The sequence below is a fragment of the Saccopteryx leptura genome, chromosome 1, assembly GCF_036850995.1.
Source record: "Saccopteryx leptura isolate mSacLep1 chromosome 1, mSacLep1_pri_phased_curated, whole genome shotgun sequence".
In the NCBI taxonomy this organism is placed as follows: Eukaryota; Metazoa; Chordata; class Mammalia; order Chiroptera; family Emballonuridae; genus Saccopteryx; species Saccopteryx leptura.
Window position 1 is genome coordinate 29,431,692 of NC_089503.1, and position 24,882 is coordinate 29,456,573.

Consider the following 24,882-nt stretch of genomic DNA (forward strand, 5'->3'; position numbering starts at 1 on the left):
TTGGTTGCTTCCAAGCTCTGGCAGTTATAATTAAAGCTTCTATAAACATCCATGTGCAGGTTTTTGGACACAAGCTTTCAACTCATTTGGGTAAATACCAAGGAAGACGACTGCTATCAATAGATCAAATAGGAAGAGTGTACTTAGTTTTATAGGAAACTGACAAACTGTCTTCCACAGTGATTGTACCATAGTGCATTCCAACCAGTAACAAATGAGTTCCTATTGCTGTACATCCTCACCAAATTTAATGTAGTCCAGATTTTGGCTTTTTTTTTTTTTTTTTTTTTTTTTTTTTGAGAGACAAACAGGGACAGACAAGAAGCATCAACTTATAGTTGCAACACCTTAGTTGTTCATTGATTGCTTTCTCTGATGTGCCTTGACTGGGGAGGTGGGGAGCTCCAGCTGAGCCAGCAACCCCTTGCTCAAGCTGGCAACCCCATGCTCAAGATGCATGAACCTGCACTCAAGCTGGCAGCCTTGGGGTTTCAAACTCGGGTCTTTAGCATCCCAGGCTGCTGCTCCATCCACTGCACCATCGCCTGGTTAGGTGATTTTGGCCATTTTAATAGGTGTGTAGTGGTATTTGTTGTTTTGACTTGCAATTCTCTGATATGTTGAACACTTTTCATATGCTTATCACCTATCTGTAAATCTTCTTTGGTGAGGTGTCTGTTCAGGTCCTTTGCCCATTTTTAATGTTGGGCTGTTTTCTTATGTTTAGGAGTTCTTTGTATAGGTTGGGTATAGTCCTTTATCAGATATCTTTCAAAAATATTTTCTCCTAGTCACTAGCTTGTTTTCTCACTCTTTTGATTAAAGTAATTTTATACGCATAACTCAATTGGATCCAAAAAATTTTAAAGTACTCCAATGTGTAACACAAAGTAATATTTAGTAATAATCAGGGCTATCTGTGTATGATACTTAATGTTTTTCTTAATCTAGAAGTACTGCTACTCTTATACTTTAGTGTAACATTACTATATTCTCTTTTGATTTTTAAATTATGTATAGATGTAGTTCACAGAAATAAATTAAGGAGTAACATACTATAAATCTGATGCAAAAATAGAGTAAATATTAAAAACATGTTAAAGAAAATAGCACTTTCATAACTGCAACTAAGTTATTTAACAGCCTGCTAGCTCCACTGGGTGAAAAATATATACATCACCATGTATATATTTCAAACATTGTTTGAAAACATGCATTATATTGTACACATTTTATTTATATAGTTATATGCCACTACATAGGAAAAAAGTATGTTTAATTAAACAAACAACACATTTATTTAGTATAAAGTTTATTCACATGTATAAAAAGTATCTGTAATAGGAAATCCATTAAAACTAAAACGTAAGGTTGTAAGAAAATATGCATTAAAAAATGGGTTTCTTTTTCCAGATAATGAAAATACTGATATATTTATATTTATACTGGATTGCCTTGAGCTATTAATCTGTTAGGAAAACATTTTTAAACAAACAAAAAATGTTGGAGGAAATAGACAATAGAGATGATTGACACATCGATACATAATACGTGTTCCAAAATGCCATATTGGTGATCTACAAAAGAATATAGTTTTTAAAAAATACAGAAGTTCTAGATACTCATTTAATTGTATAAGCACCATATGCAACATTTCAAATCAAAATAATAACTTATAAAATTTAATTCACATTCAATTAGAAAAATATGAAAATTGAGTTTTTGAACAGCATTAACAAATCTTTTCTCATTAATCATTCTCTTGTACATACAAGAAAAGTATACACATATCAAGTATCTGATAAACAGAAAAAAATGATTAGAATTTTACAGGCAAAGAGGAAACCAAAGACACGGAATATTTTTGTTCTAGCTTTTAATTGTTCTGAGTTTTCACTCACTGTTTTTACACAGAGGGAATATTAACAGATGGAAACTTTAAGTCAGATTTTGTGCTCTTTAATATTTTTCATTTTGAAAAGACAGCATTCCATGTAGAATTATCTATCCTACTGAAGGTATAATCTTATGACTGTGTATTTCTCTTTTTCTACTCCAATTTCCTTTTTTATATCCATGCTCCATTCATTTTGATTATAATAGAGGGGACAACTCACCTAACTAAACACAAAACTTTGTGTCAAAGTACATTTAATGGTTAACACCAATCATTTGCCTAGGGAAGAAGCAGAAATAAAACAGATCAATCAAACAAAAAAAATCCACCACCAAAGATACAACAGGAATAGAAAGGGTGAATAAGACAGAAATATGTCAGTAATTTTACATTGAGATATTTCCCCTTCAATCATTATAAATATTTTTCAGTAATGGTTCTCATTTTCTTTTACATAAAGTGTTATGAGGTTAACAATGAATGTTTTACAAACACCAGTGATTCCACACTCTGAAGGATGAATTCTAGGTTCATTCATCATGCCAACTACATGATGGCATAGGACAAATCTCGGCTGCTGTGGAAGAAGGGGTGCCAACGGGTTCTGGAGCTAGCTCTGCAGTTAGATTCATCCATCAATGGGTATAAACAAGTTCATGGACTATTTTATGTTAGCATTTAATAAGATCTATCATATCTTGTATTTTTATTCATCCTAAGATATATCTGTGTGAGATTACATATACTTGTATATATACATATATTATATGACAAATGCTTATACATTTCCCATACCGATTTAGAATTAAGTAACAAAATCCTTGGGTTTCATAATTTAAGGTGGTTTAATTAAATAAGTACAAGATGGGTTTAGAAAAGTGTGCCTACTCATTCTAAAGCTAGTCTCACCAATATGTTAGATTTTGGACAAGTTATCATTCTGTGCCTTAGTCTGATCGTTCCAAAGTGAGCCAAGAAGGTTGACTCTGACCTTTTAAAGAGGATTAAAATAAGTACAAAGTGCAAGGTGCAATGTTACATGAGAAAAAGTGCTTATGTAAAAACAAGGTGTGACTAATAGTAAAAAAAAATTTTTTTGAGAGATTTTTTTAAGAGAGACAGACCAGGAAGGGAGAGGTCAGTCAGACAGACTCCCGCATGCGCCCGACCGGGATCCACCTGGCATGCCCACTAGGGGGCAACACTCTGCCCACCAGGGGGCGATGCTCTGCCCCTCCGGGGCGTCGCTCTGTTGTGACCAGAGCCACTCTAGCGCCTGGGGCAGAGGCCAAGGAGCCATCCCCAGTGCCCGGGCCATCTTTGCTCCAGTGGAGCCTCGGCTGCGGGAGGGGAAGAGAGAGACAGAGAGGAAGGATAGGGGGAGGGGTGGAGAAGCAGATGGGTGCCTCTCCTGTGTGCCCTGGCTGGGAATCAAACCTGGGACTTCTGCACGCCAGGCCGACGCTCCACCAGAGCCAACCGGCCAGGGCCTGTCCTTGGGGTTTTGAACCCGGATCCTCAGCATTCTAGGCCGACGCTCTATCCACGTACCACTGCCTGGTCAGGTGAGAGAGATTTTAAAATACATATATATATTGATTTTAGAAAGAGGTAAGAGAAAGAGACAGAAACTGTCTCTACATGTGCCCTGACGGGGTATTGAACCCACAACCTTCGCATTTTGGTATGACATGCCAATCAACCAAGCTACCAGGGACCAGGGATAATAGAAAAAATTTTATAGGTAATTTAGGTGGCTCTAAGAGGACCACTTTTCCTAATTGTATGTAAATATTGCTAGATGATTACTTTGGGACAAAGAGACACAAGAATCTAAAAGTATAATGTCTTGGACAGTCTGTAATAGTTAAGGTATTGCTTTTACCTGCCTTAAGGAAAGACAAATATACATATAGTAGCATGACTTATACTTTCTACACATTTAATTTTGAAGAAATTATCAAATGCATGTGGGTTTTAGTCTCTCGTCTGTAAAAATTATAAAACAAAATAATACAACTTTATAAATTATCTTAATAGAAAAATTAAATGTCTGATAAAAACATAAAGAACAGAATATTTTATTTCTCAGAAATATATTTTCTTTTTTCTCTCTCTCTTTTATTCTGGATCTCTTTATTAAATTTGTATTTCTTGAGTTCCAGCAGGGAGGAAACAAATTCACACATTTGTACACACTCACCCTGCATACACACTCACTCCAGAGGTTTATAGCTTGTGCTCTACTACATTCTTAAGAAGAGACTGGTCACATATATGATTAGAAGAAGAGATAAAGTGTAAGTTAGAATGGTTACCTATGGTATTTTGTGTCCAGACATAAAGAGATACAAGGTGTTGCTGCTAACTTCACTCAATATTATTATTTTTTAAAAATCAATCATTATTTTAATAGCAGAAAAGCAAATTACTTTTTCTAGGTTCTCGAGCCATTAGATAGAAAATTCAACAAGTTTTCAAGATAAATAATTATATTTAGTTATATGTAGATAATTTAACAACAAAAAATAGATGTGTCTACTCATCAATAATATGGGCAACTTAATCAAGTTCTGTCACTTTTAGATTGGAAACCTACTTATTTATTTGTTAGTACAACTCTTGCAAATCCTTGCCATTGCAATCCTCTGAAGATCTAACAATCTAGCAAGGTTTATTTTAAAGATTACTGCTCCCACTCCTCATGATGAAATATAACTGATAGCAAGAGTTTACCAACTAAAGCCAGCAAAATATGAATGATATGCAATAATTTAAAATATGAAACCTAGTGATTAGATTAAGGCCACCAATTTAAAATGAAATGTCAAATTATGTTAAGTCCTTGCAACCAACAAGAAATCCTAATAGAGTGGGCCCAATATAATGACTTGGGATAATTTAATGATTAGGAATTCTTAATTTTAATATTCAACACAAAAAAATCTACAACTTTTATCTGCACAAAGGATACAGATATTTCATCAGTTCTAGCTATGACATCCATAGTACAGATATTTCTGGAACCGTCAAAATAAACAAACAAACAAAAAAGTGTTCTCTTCTTAGCTGCAAGGATACAGAGTCTAAGCTTCTTGTCAAGCTGGTAACGATCAAGTTCAGGTCCAAGATGCTGATGGAAATTCTGTGGTGTAGTACTCATGCTTACTCCTCCTTTACTTCTTGCAGTTTGTCATAAAGGGCTGAAATGACATGTCTTCATGGTTTGGGGAAAATGAACCATTGAAATAACAAATCTCCCATACTACCAAGATGGCAAGGTGGGCTTAGTGAGATGGGAGCGACATAGACTTTTTAAACACCCTAAACCCTTTTGCTGGCCCAGGATATGGTGGTGGTGGTGAAACATTGTGCTTTCTGGTCAGTGCCACTGCCTGCTCATAAGACGGTAATCCTGTGTCCTCCACTGATGGCGGTGATGGAGACAAAACCGCTTCCTCAGGTGTTCTGAAAATGATGGAGGGGGTCTGCCTGCCCCTTCTTACGTAGGTGGCTGAAGAACTAGAGTAGAAAAAGCAGCATTTTTAGGTTAAGATGGCAATATTTAAAAATCCAACTGACTAGCCTTGGCCGACTGGCTCAGTGGTAGAGTGTGGGCTTGGTGTGTGGAAGTCCCCAGTTCGATTCCCGGCCAGGGCACACAGGAGAAGTGCCTATATGCTTCTCCACCCTTCCCCCTCTCCTTTCTCTCTATCTCTCTCTTCCCCTCCTGCAGCCAAGGCTCCATTGGACCAAAGTTGGCCCAGGTGCTGAGGATGGATCCATGGCCTCCACCTCAGGCACTAGAATGGTTCTGGTTGCCGATGGAGCAACACCCCAGATGGGCAGAGCATCAACCCCTACTGGGCTTGCTGGGTGGATCTCAGTCGGGCGCACGTGGGAGTCTTTCTGCCTCCCCGCTTCTCACTTCCAAAAAATACAAAAAAAATAAATAAATAAAAAGATAAAAATAAAAATCCAACTGACTATTGTTATAAATTAGAAAAAGCTAAACACTATATGATTTCACACATAGGTAGGGTATAAAACTGAGACTCATGGACATAGATAAAAGTGAAGTGGTTGGCAGGGGAGGGGGCTGGGGAAGGGTATCAACAAGGGACAAATACAGGGTGATGGAAAATGACTTGACTTTGGGTGATGGGCACACATTGCAATCAACAATCCAAATGCTATAGAGATCTTTACCTGGAACCTATATACTCTTGTTGATTAATGTCACCCCATTAAATTTAATTTCTAAATTAAAAGAAAAGTTGAACCCAATTTATTAAAATAATAAGTTTTCTAACAACAGAGTCTTGGTATAGCGGAAAGATAAGAGTTTTCAAGTCAGACACGGTATGAAACCAGATCCTGTCATTTCTTAACTATGTGACCAAAGCAAGATACCTGACTCAGTTTCCTCCTCTGTAAAGTGGGGATAATAAAAGCTGCTCACAAAAATTAGGGGATATTTCAAAAATGAATATGAAGCAATACAATATCCCCTAATTTTTGTGAGCAGTGTAGCTTCCTCTATAATAAGGACTCAAAACATGCTAATTCCCCCCTTTTCTCTCGTTCCTGGACAAAACTCTCTCCAAGTACGATGTGAAACCAAACCCAGGCTTTGTTGAAAGGCGAAGCCAAGGAAACTGATGCCACAGATAATCCCAACAGCTGAAGTCTGTCTCTCTCCTCTTTGCCTCCACGCCCCCAGTCCTGCTGGCTGGTGGACAGATCCCTCCTAAACAGTTCTTCCATCAAATCACTCTTCTCTGCAAGTCTAACCTGCAGCCTTTTTCCATTGAATTGAGTTCTAACTTCTGTGCCTCTCTTTCAAAGCTTCCCTTTTTCTGGCCTTGTCTTATTATTCAGATTTTACTTATTGATTTTAGAGAGAGCAAAGAGAGAGAAAGGGGGACAAGAGCAGGAAGCATCAACCCGTAGTAGCTGCTTCTCATATGTGCCTTGACCAGGCAAGCCCAGGGTTTTGAACTGGCGACCTCAGCGTCCCAGGTCAATGCTTTATTCACTGTGCCACCACAGGTCAGGTTGCCCTTGCCTTATTTTTCATACCTCTCTGCTGTTGCCAAGGTAGCCTCTCTAACACTCCTCAGTATGTCCAATGAATTCTGTACCCTCTTTGTGCTTCCCTTTCTCTTCCTCAGATTATGCCTTTTCCCCATTCCACTGATAATATATGGCCAATGCAAGTCCCACATTTTCACAAAACTGTGTCACTACATCAACCAGTGAAAACTGAAATGCAACATGGGTCTGGTGTTTTGAACCTTCATTTTTCCCTTTTCACTTGAGAATTATGAAATGATTATTTAAACATTGACCTGTTTAGATTGTGCAGTTGGCTGTCTATGGAGTATCGATGCATAAATTATAGTTATGGCTAATAAAATAATTAAAATTCATAGAGAATCTCCAACCTTTAGTCAATATTTATAATATCCTTCCCAACAAAAGACAGTTTAGCAGACCCAAAATTCTGTAAACTAAGTCAGTCAATTTGCACCTTAAAACACCCTTTCCTTTGGAGATAATAATGAGCTCTGAAATTGGAGGGAAGGAAAGAAGAAAAGAAAAATATCTTGCCCTGGCTGAATAGCTCGGTTGGTTGGAGCATCATCCTGTAGAGCAGAGACTGCCGGTTCTAACCCCAGTCAGGGCACATACAAGAACAGATGTTCCTGTCTCTTTCCTGCTTTCTCCCTTCCTCTCTAAGATCAATAAAATAAACATTAAAAAACAGAAAAGAAAAAGATCTATGTAAATCAGGGAACTGGATAATCAACTCCTCAATGGTTGAGAGGTGACTGAGAACATTACAAGTTTACTTAGCACAACACAATTCTTCCTCTGTCAGAAATCTGCAATGTTTTCCTGGTCACTTGCCACATTCATTAGCCTCTGACAAAAAGTTCTATTTGTTTGCTTATAGGGAACAGGACAGAAAGATGTTTTATTGAACCAACAAATTTTTCCATGTCGAGTTTGAAAATTTAAGATATCATAAGCTTTCTTTTGTCCTAATTCAGAAAGTATGTCAGAGTTCTGGAATATGTGTTAAGCCAAGAATTTAATCCACTTAAAATATATTTAAAACTTATATAAAGCAAAGAAAAGGTATATATAACTATAGTAACCAATATAGTTTTGTTCATATTTGTTTGCCAAAATAAGAATAAAAGATGAATTAAAAGATATAGAAACAATATAGCAATTGTATCAGTCATTAAAAAGCTACACAGCTATTTCTTTTTTTTTAATGTTATATTATTGATTTCAGACAGAGCGGAAGGGAGGGAGAGGGCAAGGGGGGAGAGAGAGAGAGAGAGAGAGAGAGAGAGAGAGAGAGGAACATAGATCTGTTCCTGTATGTGCCCTGAGCCAGGATCAAACTGGCATCCTCTACACTTTAGGATGATGCTCAAACTATCCGGCCAGGGCTACACAGCTATTTCTTTCTTTTTTTTTTTTTTTTTCTTTACTGGTGGGGCTTGGCTGGGGATAGGGTTAGGGTTAGGGTTAGGTTGATGGTGAAAATGAGGGTGAGGGTTAGGAGGGTTAGGATGATGGTGAGGGTGAGTGTTAGGTTTAGGGTTAAAGTTAGGGTAGGGCTAGGGTTAGGGTTATGGGTTTTTTTTATGAAGAATAGATTCTTCTCAATTCTTTTCTGCTTAACAACTGTCTTCCCTGTATTCCCTTTATTTCTGTGTCTTCCTTCCAAAGCTTGGACACACTGAAACAAGAATGGATGTGGATGAACTCTTCTAGACCCGAGTTTACTCTGATTTGGTCTTGTGAACCAGCTTTTATGGAACCATTAACGCTGCAGCCAAAGCTCCATTGGAGCAACTTGGCCCCTGGCGCTGAGGAGGGCTCCTTGTCCTCTGCTTCAGGTGCTAGAATGGCTTCAGTTGCAACAGGGCAACGCCCCAGATGGGCAGAGCATTGCCCCCTGGTGGGCATGTTGGGTAGATGCAAGTAGGGTGCATGTACACAGCTATTTCTTACATATAGCTTCCTTTCTTTCTTTCTTTTTTTTCTTTCACAGAGCGAGAGTCAGAGAGAGGGATAGACAGACAGGAACGCAGAGAGATGAGAAGCATCAATCATTAGTTTTTCATTGTGGCATTTAGTTGTTCATTGATTGCTTTCTCATATTTTCCTTGACTGTGAGGCTACCGCAGACCGAGTAACCCCTTGCTCAAGCCAGCGACCTTGGGTTCTAGCTGGTGAGCCTTGCTCAAACCAGTTGAGCCCGCACTGAAGCTGGCGACCTCGGGGTCTTGAACCTGGGTCCTCCGCATCCCAGTCCGATGCTCTATCCACTGCGCCACCATCTGGTCAGGCTTCTTACGTATATCTTAAATGACTGAAATCAGAAAGTATGTACCAATAACATCTCAAGTTCAAATGAATATCATATTATGCCCATTTTACTTCATAAATAAGGAAAACTAAGAAATAAAAGATCTTGTTCCCCATTTTGTGGCATGCTTTTACAAAGGAATGAGACAAACTTTTCTGACAATGATCTTATTTTTTACTCTTTTTTCTCTCAAATATTTCCTCACCTTTTCCACATTTCTAAATTTACAAAATATAGAAAGAGAACTCCACTGAAAGAATTTCTTGGGACAATAGATGAAATGCACTTTAATAAGTATTTGAATATTAATCCCAACATAGGAAAATATTTGATATACCTAGTTTGAAATGTCCCCTAACAATCAAAAGGCTGCTGTCAGGATTAAAGTGAGACAATAGACATAAAAATGACCTGTGAACTGTACACCTTATATTCTACTAACGTTAAGTATAATTAATCTTTTTTAAAAAAATAAGAGAGGGCCTGACCTGTGGTGGCGCAGTGGATAAAAGCATCGACCTGGAATGCTGAGGTCACAGGTTCAAAACCCTGGGCTTGCCTGGTCAAGGCACATATGGGAGTTGATGCTTCCTGCTCTTCCCCCCTTTCTCTCTCTCTCTCTCTCTCTTTTTCACTCTAACTCTCTCTCCTCTCTAAAATGAATAAATAAATTTAAAAAAATTTAAAAAAAAAAAAGAAGAAAAATAAAAAATAAAAAAATAAGAGAGGGCCCTGGCTGGTAGGATCAGTTGTAGAGCATTGGCCCGGCATGTGGAAGTCCCAGGTTTGAGTCTAGGTCAGGGCACACAGGAGAAGTGCCCATCTGCTTCTCCACCCCTCCTTCTTCCTTCTCTCTCTCTCTCTCTCTCTCTCTCTCTCTCTCTTCCCTTCGCACAGCCATGGCTCGATTGGTTCTAGTGCATTGGCCCAGGTGCTGAGGATGGCTCCATGGAGCTTCTGCCTCAGGCACTAAAAATAGCTCAGTTGTGATAACCAATGTCACAGATGGGCAGAGCATCAGCCCCAGATGGGAACTGCCGGGTGGATCCTGGTCAGGGCACATGCAGGAGTCTGTCTCTCTAGCTCCTCTCCTCTCACTTGGCGAAGAAGAAGAAAAAAAAGAGATATCTAGGGGCCTTGGCTGGATTGGCCTGGTGTGTGAAAGTCCCAGGTGTGTGAAATTCCCAGCCAGGGCACACAAAAGAAGTACCCGTCTGCTTCTCTACCCCTCCTCCTCTCCTTCCTCTCTATCTCTCTTCCCCTCCCACAGCCAAGGCTCCACTGGAGTAAAGTTGGCCTGGGTGCTGAGGTTGGCTCCGTGGCCTCCACCTCAGGTGCTAGAATGGTTCCGGTTGCAACAGAGCAACGCCCCACATGGGCAGAGCATTGCCCCCTGGTGGGCATGCCGGGTGGATCCCGGTCGGGCACATGCGGGAGTCTGTCTGTCTCCCTGCTTCTTACTTCAGAAAAATACAAAAAAATAAAATAAAATAAAATTTAAAAAAAGGAAAAAGAGATATCTAGGGTTTTTATTTTAATACATAGAAAACACATGTAATAATGACACCACTTTGCTCCTTCTGTTTTTGAATTGTACTTCTAACCTCATGTGGGAAAAAACCAAAGGTTTTCAGAGAAAAAAGGCATAAGGTAAGAAGATGTAGTGGTTTAGAAAAGTAGAAAAATGAAGAAAAACACGGGATAAAATAAGAAAATGTCAAGCATGACACTGAACAATGGCTATGCTGCCACAGACCTTGAGTGGAATTATTAAACATGAGGGCATGCACAGACCTTTTTGGAAATACATTATAAATGGAGTGGAAAAAGAAAAATAAAAGACATGAAGAGTATTCAAAAAGAAACTTTTCCTATTTCTTCACTAACCTGTGAGTTCCTAGGACTCTACAGCTTGTAGAGAAAGCCCCACTGAAAAAAATCTTTGTTGCCTGACCAGGCGGTGGTGCAGTGGATAGAGCGTCAGACTAGGATGCGGAGGACCCAGGTTCAAAACCCCAAGGTCACTCGCTTGAGCATGGGCTCATTCGACTTGAGTGTGGGCTCTCTGGCTAGAGCATGGGATCATAGACATGACCCCATGGTTGCTGGCTTGAGCCCAAAGGTCGCTGGCTTGAGGCCAAGGTCTCTGGCTTAAGCAAGGGGTCATTCAGTCTGCTGTAGCCCCCACCCCCGTCAAGGCACATATGAGAAAGCAGTCAATGAACAACTAAGATGCCGCAATGAAGAATTGATGCTTCTCATCTCTCTCCCTTCCTGTCTGTGTGTCCCTATCTGTCCCCTTATCTGATTCTCTCAGTCTGTCAAAAAAAAAATATTTTTTTTTTGGTCAAAAGTCTTCAAAAAAGGGAAAACCTCACCCTTTCCCTGTCTATTAAGTAAGGGGAAATTAAGAAGTCACTCAGCTTAAAAGATGGTGGCTTAAGAAAATTCAATAAATTCTTCCTTACTTTGTTTCATTACTCAGATTTTTACAGGATTTACAGAAGTCTCTGACAAACTCCTTAGTCCATGCCCACAGGTGATTAATGCCTCAAGGAACCCTGCAGGAATTCCAGCTTCAGGATAGAATGACGATGTATGTGGCCCGTACTCTGCCTCTTTGCTAACGTGTCTTCTTTCGGCACCCTTACCGTGGCCATCCCCCTAGGCTCGATCCTTCACCTCTGTTCTCTCATCTCACTCAGAACTTGCCTACTTGTCATGGCTTCAGCTTTTATCCTCCAACAGAGGAATCCTGATTCTACATCTGGTGCCCTAAACTCTTACCTTTCCAATAAAAAAAATATATATATTGTGGTAAAATATATTTGACTTCAAAATTGCCATTTTAACCATTTACACATATACAATTTAGTGGTATTAATTATATCCAGAATGTTGTGCAACCATCACCATTATCTATATCCATAACCTTCTCATCACCTGGTCACCATTATGCACTTGTTCACTTAGTTTCAAAGTGTGAACAGGGGTGTTATAAGCATCAATTTTGGATAATCTGTCCAGTAGTGCCTTTTCTTATATAATATTCTCTTACTCATCTGTATTTTCTGAGAATATAGAAGATAGTGACTTTTTATTCCTTTAAATATATTTAGGTTCTATTATGCAAATAATTACAGCTTTTGTGAATATTTATGAAGCTTTATTAATGTGCTATTATCTTCAAGTGGTAACACTTATATTTTATTAATATTCTTTTTTAATTTTTTAATTTTTTTTTTTTTTTGGTATTTTTCTGAAGTGAGAAGCAGGGAGGCAGAGAGACAGACTCCCACATACACCCTATAGCAGTGGTCCTCAACCTTTTTTGGGCCACGGACCAGTTTAATGTCAGAAAATATTTTCACGGACTGGCCTTTAGGGTGGGATGGATAAATGTATCACGTGACCGAGACAAGCGGCAAGAATGAGTCTTCCAGAGGTCTCCAAACTTTTTACACAGGGGGCCAGTTCACTGTCCCTCAGACCATTGGAGGGCTGCCAAATACAGTGGTCCTCTCACTGACCACCAATGAAAGAGGTGCACCTTCCAGAAGTGCAGTGGGGGCTGGATAAATAGCCTCAGGGGGCCGCATTGCGGCCCGCGGGGCGTAGTTTGGGGATGCCTGTGGGCATCTGGTCATTTTTTAAAAATAAAACATCGTTTAGACTTAAATAAATAAAACAGAAATAATGTAAGTTACTTATTCTTTCTCTGCGGACCAGTACCAAATGGCCCATAGACTGGTACCAGTCCACAGCCCGGGGTTTGGGGACCACTGCCCTACAGGGACCCACCTGTCATGCCCACTAGAGGGCGACACTCTGCCCATCTGGGGCGTTGCCTGTTACAACCAGAGACCTTCTAGCACCTGAGGCGGAGGCCATAGAGCCATCCTCAGCGCCTAGGCCAACTTTGCTCCAATGGAACCTTGGCTGCAGGAAGGGAAGAGAGAGATAGAGAGAAAGGAGAGGGGGAAGGGTGGAGAAGCAGATGGGCGCTTCTCCTGTGTGCCCTGGCCGGGAATCAAACCTGGGACTTCCACACACCAGGCCGTCGCTCTACCTCTGAGCCAACCGCCAGGGCCTGTATTAATATTCTTTAATTGATTTTGAGAAAGAGGAAGAGAGAGAGAGGGAGATGAGAAGCATCAACTTGTACTTGCTTAACTTTACAGGTATTGATTGACTTACGACCTATGCAACTTACGGCCATTCGACTTTACGACCACAATCGCTAGCCACCACTGCTCCGTGTCTGGCAGCACAAGCGTTGCCCAGCTGGGCATACGACAGTGCTGGCCAATAAAATGTTTCTTACATGTTTATATATTTTGGTATGTTTTGCAATTGGGAAAATGTTTCCTATGGTATTTTTTACACCTGTATTTTTGTATATTTTGCAAATATTAAACCAACTGTACTGGTAATGCAGTGTTTTACTTAAACCTGATCAATGTAAAAATAAGGAACAAAATGGTGTAGAGATGATACAAATGGCATAAGATGAACAAAGAAAATTATGATATATAATAATAGTGAAAGAAAATTATGATAAAATATGACTTAAAGATTTTTATAACATCATTTCACAGTACTGTACATATAGCCTACTCAACTTACGACCAAATCGTGTTACGACCAGTCTGTCGGAACCAATCGTGGTCGTAAGTCGAGCACTATCTGTAATTGCTTGCTTCACTTTAATTGTTCATTGATTGCTTCTCATATGTGCCTTGATCGGGGTGGCATCAGGGCTCAAGTCGGTGACCGTGGGATCATGTTGATGATCTCACACTTAAGCTGGCAACGCCTCACCCACGCCAATGAACCAGTACTCAAGCTGGCGTCCTCAGGGATTCAAACCAGGGACCTCAGTGTTCTGGGTGATGCTCTATGCACTGTGTGACCACCAGCCAGGCATTATTAATTTTTATTTAATTTAAAGGATAAGTAAAAATAATTGAATTTAAAAGCTAGTTATGTTTCTATTTGGGTGAGCCACATGGCTAGATCTGATATCACTGTGACTCAGAGTAACTATGGAACCTCTTGCTCTCAAAATAAAGGGGAGACACTGGTATCTGCCTCCAGCTCAAGGAGGAAATATTGAAAAGTCAAGCTGGTCTGATTTGTGGTGGTGTAGTGCATAAATGCTGAGGTCACTGGTTCAAAACCCTGGGTTTGCCTGGTCAAGGCGCATATGGAAGTTGGTGCTTCCTGCTCCTCCCCTCTTCTCTCTCTCTTCTCTCTAAATCAAATAAATTTTTTAAAAATCTAGAAAAAAAATTAAAAAAAAGAAAAATCAGGCTGAGATCTGTGAATCTTCCTATGTTCTTCTGAAGGACTTTAGAAACAGCATTTTTAAAAATGTTTACTTTATTAATTTAGAGAAAGAGAGAGGGAGATAGAGCCAGGACATCAGTCTGTTCCCGCATGTGCGCTGACCAGGGACCCAACTGGCAACCCTGCGCTGCGGGAAGACGCTCTAGCCAACTGAGCCATCTGGCCAGGGTGAAACAGCAGTTTAAAGCTTTTTTATTTGTGTTAAATTAGGCAACCAAACAGCTATCATAGACTAGAGGAAACTGGGGACACATGACAACTAAATGTACTATCTTGATTGGATGCTAGGGCAAAAAGAGGGCAATAATGGAAAAGCTAGTAAAATCAAAATGAGGTTTGGAGTTTAGTTAATAGTAATGTACCAATTTAAGTTTGTTAGTTTTACAAATGTTCTATGATAAAACAGTGAGGGACGACTTGACTGAACAGGTGGTGTGCAGTGGATAGAGCGTTGACCTGGGATGCTGAGGACTCAGGTTCAAAACATGGAGGTCGCCGGCTTGAGCACAGGCTCATCTGGCTTGAGCACAAGGGTGCCAGCTTGAGAGCATGGTCACTGACTTGAGTATGGGATCATAGACATGACCCTATGGCCACTGGCTTGTAGCTGGCTTGAGCCCAAGGTCACTGGTTCAGCTGGAGCCCCCCCCCCCCCACACCACCAATCAAGGCACCTATGAGAAAGCCATCAATGAACAATTAAGGTGCTGCCACGAAGAACTGATGCTTCTCATCTCTCTCCCTTTCTATATGTCTTTCCCCCCTCCAAACCAAACCAAAACAAAACAAAAAAACAATGAGGGATGACTTTGGATGCTGAGTACATGATTCAGTATGCAGATATGTTTTACTGAGTTGTACACTTGAAACCTGTATGGTTTTATTAACTAATGTCACCCCAATAAATTAAATTAAACATGAAATATATAGCCTGACCAGGTGGTGGTGCAGTGGATAAGATTGTCAGTCTGGAATGCGGAGGACACCAGTTTGAGCGCGGGCTCATCTGGTTTGAGTAAAGCTCACCAGCTTGGACCCAAGGTCGCTGGCTTGTGCAAGGGGTTACTCGGTCCACTGTAGCCCCACGGTCAAGGCACATATGAGAAAGCAATCAATGAACAACTAAGGTGTCGTAACGAAAAACTAATGATTGATGCTTCTCATCTCTCTCTGTTCCTGTCTGTCTGTCCCTATCTATCCCTCTCTCTGACTCTCTGTCTCTGTACAATAAAAAGAAATTATATAGATATATATATGAAAAAATAATGAGGTAAACGATATATGGTACCTCTTTGTGCTATCTTTGCAACTTCCGTATATATCTAAAATTATTCCAAAATAAATAGTTTATTTTAAAAACAGGCATCCATTTTTAAGCCATTTAAAAATGACAGTACAGGCCCTGGCCGGTTGGCTCAGTGGTAGAGCGTTGGCCTGGCGTGCGGGGGACCCGGGTTCGATTCCCGGCCAGGGCACACAGGAGAAGCGCCCATTTGCTTCTCCACCCCCCGCCTCCTTCCTCTCTGTCTCTCTCTTCCCCTCCCGCAGCCAAGGCTCCATTGGAGCAAAGATGGCCCGGGCGCTGGGGATGGCTCCTTGGCCTCTGCCCCAGGCGCTAGAGTGGCTCTGGTCGCAGCTGAGCGACGCCCCGGAGGGGCAGAGCATCGCCCCCTGGTGGGCAGAGCGTCGCCCCTGGTGGGCGTGCCGGGTGGATCCCGGTCGGGCGCATGCGGGAGTCTGTCTGACTGTCTCTCCCCGTTTCCAGCTTCAGAAAGAAAGAAAAAAAAAAAAAAAAAAATTAAAAATGACAGTACAGAATATATAACAGTGAGTTAAATATTTTCATTGATACTTACCCTGCATGCCTTTGCCTGTTACACTTAGTGATACAAAGATAGTAACCAAGTAATCCAAAAATAACCAAAAATACTCCAGCAGCAATTATTCCAGTCAGAAGGCCCATAACATCAATTTTCTCTCTGTTACCACCTTAAGAAAAATCATTAAAATAACATAAATATAACAACTGAAAAGCACTACCTGCGGTTTCAATAAATTTAACCCTGGGTCTAAGCACAGTATTAAGCATCAAATAATTAATATTGATTTTTTAAAATAATAGTCTTTGAGATAGACATATGATCTGAAGAATTTCTATTTATTTAAAAAAAAAAATTTTATCACCCTAGCCAGTTGGCTCAGTGATAGAGCATCGGCCTGGAGTGCAGGAGTCCCGGGTTCGATTCCCAGCCAGGGCACACAGGAGAAGCGCCCATCTGCTTCTCCACTCCTCCCCCTCTCCTTCCTCTCTGTCTCTCTCTTCCCCTCCCGTAGCCAAGGCTCCATTGGAGCAAAGTTGGCCGGGGTGCTGAGGATAGCTCCATGGCTTCCACCTCAGGTGCTAGACTGGCTTCAGCCGCAATGGAGCAACGCCCCAGATGGGCAGAGCATCACCCTCTGGTGAGCATGCCGGGTGGATCCCTGTTGGGCGCACGCGGGAGTCTGTCTGACTGCCTCCCCACTTCTCACTTCGGAAAAATACAAAACAATTTTTTTAATCAAATTTATTGGGGTGATATTGGTTAATAAAATTACATAGGTTTCAGGTATACATTTCCATAATACATCACCCATATATTGTATTGTGCATTCATCACCCCAAGTGAAGATTTTTAAATAACACTTCCTGAAAGCCTGAGTTATGGGTTTTTTTCTTTTAAATAGGTCATATTAAATGGATAATACTCAAGACAATGTGGAGCCCTGGCCAGTTGGCTCAATGGTAGAGCGCTGGCCCAGTGTGTGGATGTCTCCAGTTCATTTCCTGGTCAGGGCACACAGGAGAAGCGCTCATCTTCTTCTTCACCTTTCCCTCTCTTGCTTCTCTCTCTTTCTCTCTCTCTCTCTCTCTCTCTCCCTCCCTCACCACCCCTCCTATAGCCATGGCTCAAGTGGACTGAGTTGGCCCCCACTGCTGAGAATGGCTCCATGGCCTTGCCTCAGGTGCTAAGAACTCTATTGCTAAGCAATGGAGCAGCACCCCAGATGGGCAGAGCATTACCCCCTAGTGGGCTTGCCGGGTGGACCCCATTTGGGGCGCATGTGGCAGTCTGTCTCTCTGTCTTTCCTCCTCTCACCGAATAATAATAAAAAAATGACAAAGTGGGCTAAACATAAACTGTTCCACTAGACTGTGGTCGGCAAACTCATTAGTCAACAAGCCAAATATCAACAGAACAACGATGGAAATTTCTTCTGAGAGTCAAATTTTTTAAACTTAAACTATATAGGTAGGTACATTCCTTATCAAGGTAGCGCCTGCACGTAGTATTTTGTGGAAGAGCCACACTCAAGGGGCCAAAGAGTTGCATGTGGCTCGCGAGCCGCAGTTTGCCAACTACTGCACTAGACATACTTGGCTATTAACCACTAAGAAAAATGTATTGAGCAACCCTAGTGTAGCTATGGAGTCCAGTCTCTCTATAAAGTGGGGTCCTACCTAAGGGGAATGAAAGAATAGCAGGCAAAAGACCCACCTGACTAAAAGCCTGCTAGGGATGATCAATATAGATAAAAGACAGGATTGTCCCGCTCTAGACATTCCTTCTTTCTGGCTAACAATCTTAACTTGCCTAGTCGCATACATATTCCATTCACTTGTAATGGTGAAAAGAGAAGACAAAAAAAGAAATAAAAAGAAAACAAAAAAGAAATAGTTTGCTACTTGAAACCAATGGAGTACAACTTTTAAATTCTGTACAAGTCTTGACTTAGCTGAGCTGTTTAAAGCAGTTTTAAGCCTATTATCTCATTTCCCCAGTATCTCACCAAACTTGATTTTCAGTGTGTAAATAGATGAATATGGCCTCTCTGTCTTAGCTAGCCCAGAGTATAATTGAGAAACCTTCCTTAAATTTACAAGCTAAGTATATTGAGCAACAACCAAACTCAAACAGTGAAACTAAAATGTATTTTAAAAGAGAGGTTGTGGCCTGACCTGTGGTGGCGCAGTGGATAAAGCGTTGACCTGGAAACGCCGGTTCGAAACCCTGGGCTTGCCTGGTCAAGGCACATATGGGAGTTGATGCTTCCAGCTCCTCCCCCCTTCTTTCTCTCTCTCTCTCTCTCTCTGTCTCTCTCTCCTTCTCTGTCTCTCTCTCTCCCCTCTCTAAAAATGAATAAATAAAATAAAAAAAATTAAAAAAAAAAAAAAAAAAAGAGAGGTTGTGGAAAAACATTATTTAATCAATTCTTGTCTTACCTGATTTTGTAGCTGGTCCTTTAATCGAATATTCCTGCCAAAATGCAATCTAAAAGAAAAGTAAAATTTCCAAATTTATTTAATTTCTTTATTATCATTTCATTTGGCCCCAAGGACCTAGACTAGAGGCGGTACATTTTTGGCATGTGCCACAGGTAGGAAACCAGTTCATTCAAGCTAAAGGGTGTGACTCACTCTAACTCTAAAGCATGGCCATGCACCACTGTTTCTCCCAACTCCGGAACTGGTCAGTGGATCACTGCAAATGCCCCCTCTCTGCCGCTGCACCATGCTGTTTCCCTTCACCTGCCCAGAGTTCCCGCTCAGGCATCAGGGGAAAGAGTGGAGAGTCGGTGAGAGTACCAGAGGTGGAAGCGAAGGCAGGGGACTCATTTTTGAAAATGAGTCTGAATTTTCCTATGCTAGGTAGGCCCTTGGTTTGCTAGATTTTATTGAAAGGTATTTATTGATTTGGAAAGACATCCCTGAGGCTGTGGAAGTTCAGTGTTACTTGAGAGAATGGAAGCCGATTTTAAGGAACCATGATAAAATTATAAAATGGGTCTGTGAAAAGCAGAATAAAATCTCAACAGGCACCTTACAAACTGTAGACTTTCTTCTCCTCTAATGTAGGCAGTAGATATTAGCACAGAGGTTGGGCACAGTTTTCTTGGGGGAAAAAACTAAGTTCCATTAATACCTACAATTTGAATGATACCTTCAGAGGGTCTTATTAACCGAACAAAAAAATGGAACTTTTGAGGAAGGGTAAAAGGAGCTGTGGTTATTTAATCTACAAGAGTAAAGAATTTGGGTCACTTAACATTCTTCAGGAATATGCCAGATTATAACAAGGACAGTGCTATCCGTGTTTAGTACCTTTTCAAGATTAACAAACAGAATTTAATTATATTTTAAGGTAGAACTTCTAAAAGTTTCTCCCTTAAACTAAAGATACACCAAACAATAAACTCCTGAGTGCAGGGACTATATATTTTGTGTCCCTCAGTCTCTAGCAGAGCACTTGGCATGCAGCAGATTGTCAATACTTGATATATAAACAGTAATCAAAAAGGTTAGCTCACTGGCCTTGGCCAGTTGGCTCAGTGGTAGAGCGTCGGCCTGGCGTGCAGGAGTCCAGGGTTCGATTCCCAGCCAGGGCACACAGGAGAAGCGCCTATCTGCTTCTCCACCCCTCCCCCTCTCCTTCCTCTCTGTCTCTCTCTTCCCCTCCAGCAGCCGAGGCTCCATTGGAGCAAAGTTTGCCCGGGTGCTGAGGATGGCTCTGTGGCCTCTGCCTCAGGCGATAGAATAGCTCTGGTTGCAACAGAGCAACGCCCCAGATGGGCAGAGCATCGCCCCCTGGTGGGCATGCCGGTTGGATCCCAGTCGGGCGCATGTGGGAGTCTGTCTGACTGCCTCCCCATTTCCAACCTCAGGAAAAAAAAAAAAAAAAAAAAAAAAGTTAGCTCACTGATTAAAAGAATAAAATTGCTCTGAGTCTTGAATGATTAAAGCCTGTGTCAGAGAACTAACTCAAAGTATATTGTGAAGTTTAATTCACACTGCTTCATGATTATTTTTGAATATAAAAACCATTAAACATACAAAATTACATCATAATTGAAAACTGCTAATTAGTAAAAGCCCAGTCAATTAAGTACAAAGCCAAGTCTAAAATTAAAACTTATTTGCATTTTAAGAAAGTAAAAAAAGATAACAGGTATAGAATACTGATTTTATTTAAAGCAGAAAATCTCCAGTGACTTTTGGAAAATGCCATTTTCTTAAGTACGATTTAATCAGTTTCCAGACAATTAACATCATCAACTAAATTACCGTTTTATCTTCATCCACAAAAATCTCTTTGGCTTCCTCATAATTACAAAGTTCTTCATTGCACTCTCTTTCTAGGTCACCAGCAGTGAAGAGCTCCAAATCAAATCTGTTATACAGCAAGCGTCTATGTATGAAAGAGGTCGCTTCTTCTTTTGATGTAAACACTAGTAAAGAAATAGAAAGATTTCAAACTGATAAAAAGAAGGAAGAAAATTCCTGTTTAAAAAGTAAAAAGAGTGAATAGTTCTCTTGATGTGGTTAAATTACATCAAACTTTCTGGTATGGTTTTCAAATCTGACAAAAAAGACCAGTGTGATGAAATATTTCTGTTCTTTTTTCTCCCTCGTTTTCTTGTAGATTTTTATGCTTTCACCAAATGGCAACAGAATGAATATTTTTTCTAGTCTCCATCATCTCTCAATGGGATTCATGCAATGGCCCTCTAAGGGGTCTCCTTGCTTCCCCATTCCCCGCCCACAACATTCTGTTGTAGCTACACACTGGGTTCCAACACACCCGGATATCTCCTGCCTTTGTAGTTGCTGCTTCCTCTGAATAGAACTGTCTTCTTTCAGTTTGTTCTCTTACCTCCTTAGGATTTTGTTCAATATTACCTTAAACCTCCAGCCCCACCTGCCCACCTCTGGCACTCCCTATTGCTACCGTAGTGTTTTTCTCCAGAGTACTGATTACCATCTAGTGTTTGTTCTGTATGTTTACTTCATTTATTACCACTCTGTTCCTTTCTCTAGAAAGAAAGTTCCATTAAAGCAGGGCTGTTGCTGACACGTAAGAGGTGTTCAAAAAATTACTTACTACATGAATGAATGAAGTCAGTTTCCTATTGTGGAAGGAACTCTTGGACCTAAATTCTATCAGTTGCATCGATTCATTGGTATAGTCTGGTGTTACTCAGCTTGGCAGAGGCTTAAAATAGTAAACCAGTAATGTAGTAACTCATAGCTTGTCAAACTTAGCTATATTTACTACATGAAATCTAATTTAAGAAAGGAAAATTAGAAATCTGCTTCTGTATTGCTACTTCTCAGATTTGCCCAGATTTTTATATTTTATTGGCTAAAAAAGCAGTGCTCAATTTTTCCTTGTCAGTCTTCTGTTTGAGTAGGTTATCTGAGTTACAGAAATGCCCCCGCCCTCTGAATGGCACTCAATAAAGCTACTTTTAATTTGAAGGCACTACAAAAGATTCCTTTTGTAATAAACATTTTCATTGTTCCTGAAGTGACATTTATGCCAGTAAAAATTCTCACCCCTGTATTAAATATCCCTTCTAGAGGCCATTGTTTGCCACTTCCCTGACTGTGAAAGTTCTAGTTCGGTCAGTGATTGACCTTAGACCTTCAGTGCCTCAGCAAACTTTTCCCTGCCTCCCTTATGGTATTAGGAGAAACGTCCTTTGTTGTTTGGGTTCTTAATAACTCTGAAAGGGCTTATAATTGAAAGCAGCATACTTCCTTGCCTCTGAAGCATCCTGAACTTCCACGAGAGATACTATTTTCCCTCTGGCCTTTGCGCTTTTGTATCTGCCCTCTCAGATTCTCTATCCATCTCCATTTCTCCTGTTTTAGATCACCATAAGAGGCTCTCTCTGCATTCCACTGTTTCAGACCCAACAACCCAAATATTTCATTCTCTTCCTCTCTCCTGTCTCCCCATGTTTTCTAAATAAATTCCTTTTAAGTCATTGGCCTTTATTAGAATTTAAGTGGAGGTCCCTTATTTTCCTAGTTACTTTTTGTATCACCATTTATTATATCTTGTTTGCAGACAGAAAGCATTGGCTTCGGGGCCATATAACTCTTCCAAGGCAGTTACTGCTACTCACTCTTCGCTCTGTTCTCCAGGTCTGTATTCCTACCTCTGTCACAGAGTTTATGCAGATGTTCTGTTTATACCCTGGCTCCCTGATCTATGGAGAGACCCTCCAGGGCAAGGATTACAGTCATTTCTAATTCTATGGTACCTAGCACAGGGTCTCACACAGAGTATGTGTTAATAAAGTGGTTATTAACTGAACAAATCAGCTTTTTAAATATACAGGATTCCTCTTTTATACTTCTCACAGACATCACCAACCTTTTATACTCAACTATGATATCTACATTCCTTCTAGAGTTTGTGATGTTCTTGAGTGTCTTTTTGTCTTTGTTGTGTTAATGAATGAATACATTCACAAGTATTCTGGGGATCAGCATCTGGTCCCACAGAGAATGGAGTCCATGAGTGGACTTACACATATGATACAACTTGAGATGTGCCCAGAAGGATCTCCTTCCAAAATCTATCCTTTTCCCACTAGCTAGCCTATCCAATTGCCTAGAATTCTGCCATCAGGGTTCGATTCCTTTGGATTAAGATAATTGCCCTACCTTAAAACACACACAACTCCTAGAAGGTTTAACACACTAAGCTATATTAATCATTAATAAGTCATCCAGGACTATTAGTGTAACAGATCCTTCCCAAATGAAAATGAGCTGAGAACATGATCTGATGAGAAGGGATAAGAGACAGGAATGTGTGGAGAAGTAGATCCAAAGTACTAGCACAGGGTAGGAAAGCACAGCGACAAGGCAGGGAGGTGATACTGACAACCAAAGCCATTTTTCTTTCCTTTTCTGTTTTTTTCTAAGTTAGGCTCTTAAAACACCGGCAGGAATCAGTCTGTGAATGACCCGGAACCCACAAGGTATAGGATTCCAGGTTATCAAGCCCCAAACCTAATCTCACAACCAACTGACTATATCCAGAGATTCAAAAATCAAAAAGGACCTCAGAGGCCATTCACTCCTCACCCCTATTAGTTTACCCATGAAGAAATTCAAGCTGAAGGGCATTAAATTATATGCCCAGGGTCTCAACAAGTCCAGACTAGATCTTGGACTCTATATCTGTCCAGGAAGAAGAACAAATAATTATGCTCATTATAATTACCACATAGCTTCATCTAAAAAAAAAAAAAAAAAAGGCACTCACTGATTTTAGAAGTCGTAATAGGTTCTCCATTCAAGTTAACCACAAACCAGGTCTTAAATATATGTTTAATTAAAAGCAACTCGCATAAATTTGTATAAGTTGCACTTAAGCAAACCACAACATTAGCAAATAAACCACAAGTTACACCAAAGAATACCTTAGTGCTTCTATGATTGACGAGGGCATGTAATTTCAAATACTATGCTTTCTAGTTTGAGATCTATAATACGTGGCCTGGGGTTCCAAGAGGGTTTTCTGGGAAAATGAAGCCATACTTATTACCTTCTTTCCCCATATGCCTAGACTCCTCTGGATTTCTTGTGCAATGAGGAAACGCCAAGGTAGCTATGGGCAGTTGGTTGAGTAGAATCAAAAGTGTAAACATAGTCCAGCAACGGTCAAACAAACTGAAACAAAAAAACCAGAAAAACATGTCAAAAAATAAAAGCCCTTCCATCACCACTTTTGAGTTTCTGAAGGAACTGAGTCACGGACCTGTTGTGCTCAAAGCCACCAGACAACTGTGCCCCGCGCTCGTTTTCGGTCACCTGCGTTCCATCTGCGCCCTGAGAGTGGCGCCGAGAGAGCCTGGGGACAAATGCCGCGCCCCGGGACTCTGCCGACCGCTGAGCTCTGCCTCGCGTTCGAATCGAACCCCAATCTACGGTGGTGGCCCCTCCAGGTAACCCATTCCCCGCCCGGGCCAAGCCGCCAGCGGCGCACCTGCTACTCCGGGAGCATGTTTCCGCGGCTCCCGAGCCGGGGCCTTGTCGTCGGGTAGTGCCTGCGGCCGCCAGACCCTCCGTCTCGGCGCCCCCAAATCCCGGCGACGCTCTGGGCCACGCTCTCGGCAGGGCCGCGGCAGCCCCCGCGCTTGGACCGAGGAGGCGCGTGGGGCGCGCGGAGGGCGCCCTGGCCGGCCCGGAGACGCGCGCGCCAGTACGTACTGCCTAGATCCCGGGAGGCTGCCGAGCGGCTCAGCGTGGAGGGAGGCGGCGGCTGCCTGGGGAAGCACCTGGCGGCGCCACTCCTCCCGGGGGCCGGCCTACCTGCGGCGGGCGGGCAATCGGCGAGCGTCGCCACGGAGTTCGCGCTTCGCTTTCGCACTCTCCGAACCTTCTGCCGAGAGCCGTAGGCCAACTCGC

The 24,882-nt window shown here is 41.3% G+C and overlaps 1 protein-coding gene across 5 annotated transcripts; it reads right to left on the minus strand.

Annotated features, from left to right (window-relative positions):
* Positions 1-1,320: 1,320 nt before the first annotated feature.
* Positions 1,321-24,882, minus strand: PRRG4 (proline rich and Gla domain 4). 5 transcript variants are annotated; one of them, XM_066363774.1, is made up of 6 exons: positions 24,461-24,771; positions 24,020-24,144; positions 20,740-20,906; positions 18,901-18,949; positions 16,496-16,628; positions 1,321-1,577 (listed from the first exon to the last, which is right to left on the minus strand). In XM_066363774.1, exons 2-6 carry the CDS (start codon positions 24,120-24,122, stop codon positions 1,472-1,474), a joined length of 558 nt encoding a protein of 185 aa, XP_066219871.1. In that variant the 5' UTR covers positions 24,123-24,144; positions 24,461-24,771; the 3' UTR covers positions 1,321-1,471. The 5 variants fall into 5 exon arrangements, with proteins under 5 accessions (XP_066219871.1, XP_066219854.1, XP_066219866.1 ...); XM_066363757.1 differs by lacking the exons at positions 1,321-1,577; positions 24,461-24,771 and adding exons at positions 1,904-5,419; positions 24,787-24,882; XM_066363769.1 differs by lacking the exon at positions 1,321-1,577 and adding an exon at positions 1,904-5,419 and having other exon boundaries at positions 20,740-20,903; positions 24,461-24,763.

Coding starts and splice junctions, on each gene's coding strand:
- PRRG4 (XM_066363757.1), bottom strand. CDS start 24,122: ATGTTTACACTTTTGATTCTACTCAACCAACTGCCCATAGCTACCTTG. Junction 20,907..24,019: donor TAGGCATATGGGGAAAGAAG/GTAATAAGTATG, acceptor CTATTTCTTTAC/TAGTGTTTACATCAAAAGAA. Junction 5,420..16,495: donor AACAGGCAAAGGCATGCAGG/GTAAGTATCAAT, acceptor TTTCTACTCTAG/TTCTTCAGCCACCTACGTAA.